Here is a 6,239-nt window from a genome sequence, read left to right as displayed (position 1 = left end):
TTTTCTTATTTGACATTTGACATTTGTCCAAGGAGGTTACATATATGGAGCTCGAACGTGGAGCATTAGTTGAAGATAGGTACATTTTACTTATTTTTTTTTTACATTGTGATAATTTTACCCCATTATTTCCCACTCACTGCACATTGCTTCTGTACATTGATTTCATAATATTGTAAAAAATATTCATAGCTAAAATCTCACATAATCCTCATATTATGGTCATAAACTTTTTAATACTACGGCAATTATTAATGACAAAAAAATGCCCATCGTCCCAACAACAATTTGCCACTTCGGAAGTTTTTCGGTGAATATATAATGTGCAGCGACGAACTCTCATTTCGGGCATTGAATTGTGTTTTGAAACAGCCCAGAAGTTGGTGGGAGTCAAAAAGTGACATGAAAATTCAAAAATGTGCGCTTATTTTCGAATTTCGTGCTATTCATTAAATTGACTTTGGTCTTAATATTTCAAAGTAAAAATTGTTGGTTTAATGTTTAATCCAAAAAGCTTACTAAAAGGTGTATTTTGACAATTGCTATTTCAATAGCCATTGCGTTGTTTTTTGAGCTAACATTAGACAAAACAGAAAACACAAAATGAAAAATAGGCAAACATACAACTACAACGTAGATGGTATTTATCCGTAATAAAGGGAACTTAATTTTCTTCTATTTTCTATAGCTATACCTACGTCACTTTCTAACAGACTACGGTGTAAGAACTTCAAATTCCCTCTAACTTGTGAGCGATTGACTTAGAAACGGAATCTTATGTCAGATTCAAAATCAACTGAACACGCGCAGCATAAAGACAAGTAGGATTTCTTTATCGAAATACATTAAACCGATATATAAATTTGTTGACGTGAGTATTCGCCTTTCAATATCCTAGGGCAATCCGAATCCATGCATCATGCCGAACATCCTAAAGTAAGAGATGAAAGACACGTGACGTAATGCAAGGTCATATTTTCTATCCTGAAGCAAAGTTCGAGCTTTCGCTCTCCATGTCTATTATAACCTTCTTGAGTAGGGTAAACCAAAGATTAGCGTTACTGTAGAGAATAACAGTGGCAACTCCATAGACAAATGCATCTATAGTAACAAGCGCTAACTGGTGGCCGGAGGACGAACTAAATCTGTAACACACACGCACACACATGCACACAGCAATCTTTTATTTATTGCTTCTGTCATCATCAGCCTAAAAAAAAACAAATTCTCTTTGACAAAAGCCAGAGGGTTGAAAACATAATTTGGCCAAGAGTCCACATTTGACACAATTTTGACTGTTAAGTTTCATCATCCAGGCTTCAGAGGCGCTGTCGTCTACGACGTCTACAGGTGACGTTTCATTCAAGTATCAAGTATGTCCCCCCCTCCCTCGTAAGTAAACTGTCACTGGCTGAAATGTCAAATGTAGGTATGGTTCGAAATTCAAATTGCAAAAAGAAAACAAAAATCAAATTGTGAATCTGTTTAGCTTTTAATTTAATGTTTCGAGTTTTGACTTCTAGAACTTGAGTTAAGTTACTTTTTATTTGTACTTAGTTAGTACCTACCTACTTGTAACTTTACACTGTTCCTTCAGTGCGCCCTCCACACTTTCACGTTATTTAATGCAAAAAATATGGGTTTAACAGAGATAAAAGTTATGAGAGCTACCAACTACCTAACTTTAGTTATTCTTGTAGACTTCAACAGGTACTCTTTGCTCCAGTTTGTTGGTTAGATGCGGGGCATCTTGGATCCTAAAAAGCAAGAGAAAATTATCCTGAGGTTTGTGCAATCAAATCCTGTCGCAGCTGGATCATGATTCGGATAAGTACCTATACCTACTTATTATTATTTAATACCTACTCGTTAGTATAATATGGAAGTTGGAAATCCGAGGGAGAGGCCTTTGCCCAGCAGTGGGACATAGAAAATGGCTAAATAAAAAAAAGTATAATATGATATAACTTAAAATTGGCTTTGTGTACACTAAATATGCCTACATGCTTACCTATTTAAACTTCGGTATGACATAGTTGAATACCACAAAGAAAGTAAGAAATTTGGATAACATTTCATTTGTTTAGGTACGGATCCGGAACACGGCATAACAAAGGTTAAATAATGAAAACTTTTTTTTTCATAAACATACATATGACATTGTGAGGAAACCTGCACAAAGCTGCAAAACAATTCAATGGTTTTTTTTTATATGGTGTCTGTGAAGTCCTGAATCCGCATTAGCCCTGTGTGGGAATTAGGTATGTTCCTAGCCCTCTCATTCTGAAAAAAGGCTGGGATGTTCAGGGCAGTTTTACACCATCATTACCTACTCAAACTATGCTCAATTAAAAATCATCCAAGGAAAAGTAAGAAATAATTTAACTGTCATGAACATTAAAGTTTTTTTAGTAAGTTTTTTTTAAACAGATTTATTTAGTCTCACTGTAAATTTGTTGATTTTTATTAAAATGCGAAAATTGAATTATATGTTTGTATATTATACATAGGTATTTGTTACTACCTTAAAAGAAAGCACAAATTAAAAGAAATAAAAAACTTTCTGTGTGTAAAAGTTTATTATCATCCTCTGGCAATACAAATAGGGAAATTTAATTGCGATTTTAGCTTAAATGTATGTCATTCATTAATATATACAAAAATTTGCTTAATTTAAAATTGTTTTAATGTTCTTTTATAAGGCTCCAAGTTGGCTCCATGTTTGACAAAAATAAAAATTGACTGTTTTATTTTTATTTAAAAACCCGGTCAAATAGTTTTTTTTTCTATCAAGTATATACATTGATTAAGTTGGAATATTAGTATTTTATTATACTGCTCATGTTGCATCTTGTCAAAATATTAATAAGATAAGGAGACAGCTGCATGAAAAATCACATGAAGTTGCATAATATGAGTATGATGCCTTGGCAGAAATAAAGTGGCAAAAGACCTCACCTGTTTTTGACCTTTACAATAATAGGTTTTTATGTATTTGCAGAAACAAACACTTAGATTCAAATTTTATAAAATTTCCATAAAAGCCTTTGTAATATAATCTTCATAACTTATTACAATATACAATAGGTACATAATTATTAATTACAGTTATGTAACTTATTATTAGTAGGTACAAAATCCATTACATGCAATACTTGCAATTTGTAGAAATCTTACTTTAAAGCCAAGGCCCTGCCTGTTTAATTTCTTGTATTTTTAATTTGTGTGTTTATGTTAAAATTATATGTTTAATTTCTTCTCGTGTCTTAATTAAAATAGTAGATTGTCTTTGGCGTGAGGGTGACGTGAAATCTTATAAATTTTCAGTATAAACTAATCAGAAGCATCTACACATATATAGATACTTCTCATTGCCACAGGCTTTCTGTATAGGTAATATGAGTTCGTAAAAATATTGATTAGGTAGTTAGTTCTCAATTCCTGTTTCGCCGAATTCTTGTTCCTTCGGAATTTTTCAGTTTAAACAGTCGAAATATCGTGTATTTATCCAATGTATATTAAATAAAACTTACCATTATCAAAAAAATATATATATTTGTACATTCTTATAGGTAAGTATTGAATACCTAACTGATTTTATTGATTGTAAATATTTCCGACGAAACAAAGAATCCGATGAACAACAACAAAGAATTCGGCATATCGGGAAGTAATCGAACAAATATTATTGTCTAAGCAGAGCAGCTATTAAAGTATTTCCTGCTAAGCATGTCATGGTTTAAACTTACGTGGCTAGTCTAAAGACTAACATGAAGTCTTCCCCCCACTGACAAGTTTTTCTAACCAGTAAGCAACAGAATGCCCATTTTTTAATTACTCTAGATCATCAATAAGAGAGTCTAATTCCTTCTTCAATTGGACAGATTCCTCCCTCTGCTTCAGTACATCGTCTTGCATCCTGTCTACATTTGCCATCAGAAGAGCATTGCCTTTCTTGAGCGCGTTAGCTCTAGTCTCGTGCCGCTTTACCCGCGTCATCAGATTTTCCTTCTTTTTCGGTAACGGAGCATCCTGTAATCAACATTAGCATAACTGCGTTAAATAATTTTTCTTAAATTAAATACACCTTAATTAAGAACTTTTAAGGAAAATAAGAGAAACAAGAAAGTTGTTGAGGACTGTCTTCTCGATGAATAAAACTGACCAATAAACCCAAGTGTCCTGCATTTGCAGTTTTGCTGCTTTCGTGAATGCCCTTAAGTATTACCAATAAACGTAGAACTTAAATAAGTTTGAACATTGCTATAATTGTATTAGGTAAGTAAATAAAAGATATTCCATTTTATTCATATTCAGGTAGGTATAAGTATATGTAAGCGTTAAAAGATCGAACTTGCAAGTCGTTTTTCGCTCATTTCCAATACTTAGTCTGATTCACTTGTTGTTATGCGTGCAACTGATGACAAAATTATAATGTGCCTACAGTCATCAAAAATAGTGTTTAAATGAATTTTCTTACCTCAGGTTCACTCTCGCTCTCCGTTTCACTCTCTGTGTCCTGTTCCGTCTCTGTTTCAGTCTCCTCTTCAGTTTCACTCTTCTCTTCTTCTTCTTCCTCGGACTCTTCTTCATCTTCGTCTTCATCAGAACCAACCTCCTTCATCATAGCTGCCATCTTGTCAACTTCACGTTTCAATTCTTTATACTTCTTTTTCTCGTCTCTGAAAAATTATAAACTAATAAATGTAATAATTTTATGGATAAACATATGGATAAATTCAGTCAACTTAGAGTAGCTATACTCTCTAAATTGACTGAATTTTATCCCTTATCGCTAAGTCAAGTATTGTTTTCCGTTAGAACTTTTCTTCTCATGCCCATACGCTTAATTTTATTTACGTTCACTAGTTTTACACATTACTTACTTGAGCGCAGCCTGTTGATTTTTAAGAGACATTTTGAATGCCATACGTTCTCTCTTCATTAAGTCCTGTTTCTCTTTCAAGTGCCTTATTTTGTTTCTCATGTTGCGTATTTCCTTTTCCATTCGTTTTTGTTTCTTTTCTTCACTCTCCTCCTGGAATTCAAAAGCGTTAGTTTTTTTTTTCATTTATTTCCTAAACTAGCTTTTGCCCGCGGCTCCGCCCGCGTGGTATTCGGTTATCGCGCGCTGTACATTTTTCCGGGATAAAAAGTAGCCTATGTCACTCTCGGGCCCATAAACTATTCCTATGCCAAAAATCACGCTGATCCGTCGCTCCGTTACGGCGTGAAAGGCGGTCAAATACACGAACACACTTTCGCATTTATAATATTACATAAGTATATAAGTATAAGTATGGATAACAAAAAAAAAAAAAACAAAACATAACAACATTTAAAAACAAACATACAATAATGCAACGAGCAAAACCATACTAAGGTTTAACTGCCGTTGAATTCACTCACATAACGATAAGTAGGTAGTTAATCAAGATTTATCTTTAGGCTAGTTATACAGGTAAGCTTAACACAAAGTTACTACATCCGTTAGGTAAATTGCTTTAACAATGCGTTTACAGGTGTGGTGTTTCACACACACTCGTAAGATCGAGTTCGTTAAGAATATTAGGTAACATGTATCCTCCGTTTTCCATACACATTGTTACATTTTGGCAGGTGGCAAAATGTCGGTAGGTAATCTAATTTTCCAATATTTTCCGGTCTACTCGTTTTTTTAAGACTTCCAATATTTTCTATTTCGTCACTAAGTATGAGTACTTTGGTACTGGTATGAATAATGATTATTTTCATCATCTCATCATCATCCCAGCCTATATGCGTCCCACTGCTGGGCACAGGCCTCCTAATGATTATTTTACAATATTTAAATATGTCTGTCTCAGAAGTAAACCTTTTTTTCCTAACATGGTTAGATATCTGATTTTAGTAGACTTATAAGAAGTAATCTAATAATAATGTATACCTAATAATGATATTTTAGGCGATGCTGGATCAAATCTTGACCAGAGTTTTCAAAATGTTCATTTTCGTTTAGCAAACTTCCGGCTAATGGAAATGTATTTAATTTGTACATAAAGATTGTGATACTTAGCCTCAGTGAATAGGAAAAATGTTTTTTTTTTGGGGTTCCATCGCCCTCAAAACTGAACCAGATAGATGATGACTTATTATTTATTATGTACATACCTCCTCGGCTTCTGATTCCTCCTCTTCTTCGAAACTATCGTCTTTGGTAATTGAAAGAGTGCTTGATGGCGTGGCTTGAACGTCTTGAA

General features: G+C 33.6%; 1 protein-coding gene across 1 annotated transcript in view; it reads right to left on the bottom strand.

Annotated features, from left to right (window-relative positions):
• Positions 1-2,851: 2,851 nt before the first annotated feature.
• LOC141431493 (uncharacterized) overlaps positions 2,852-6,239 on the bottom strand; it is a 4,188-nt gene continuing 800 nt past the window's right edge. The window contains exons 2-5 of the mRNA XM_074092681.1: positions 6,151-6,233; positions 4,887-5,038; positions 4,481-4,682; positions 2,852-4,032 (exon numbers count right to left, since the gene is read on the bottom strand). Of these exons, the coding sequence (XP_073948782.1) occupies positions 3,835-4,032; positions 4,481-4,682; positions 4,887-5,038; positions 6,151-6,233 (635 nt within the window). The 3' untranslated portion in view covers positions 2,852-3,834. The remainder of the gene's footprint in view (positions 4,033-4,480; positions 4,683-4,886; positions 5,039-6,150; positions 6,234-6,239) is intronic.

This window comes from Choristoneura fumiferana, chromosome 9 (assembly GCF_025370935.1).
Source record: "Choristoneura fumiferana chromosome 9, NRCan_CFum_1, whole genome shotgun sequence".
Taxonomy (NCBI): Eukaryota; Metazoa; Arthropoda; class Insecta; order Lepidoptera; family Tortricidae; genus Choristoneura; species Choristoneura fumiferana.
The sequence above is the reverse complement of the archived record's forward strand: the minus strand, read 5'-3'. Positions and strand labels throughout refer to the sequence as shown.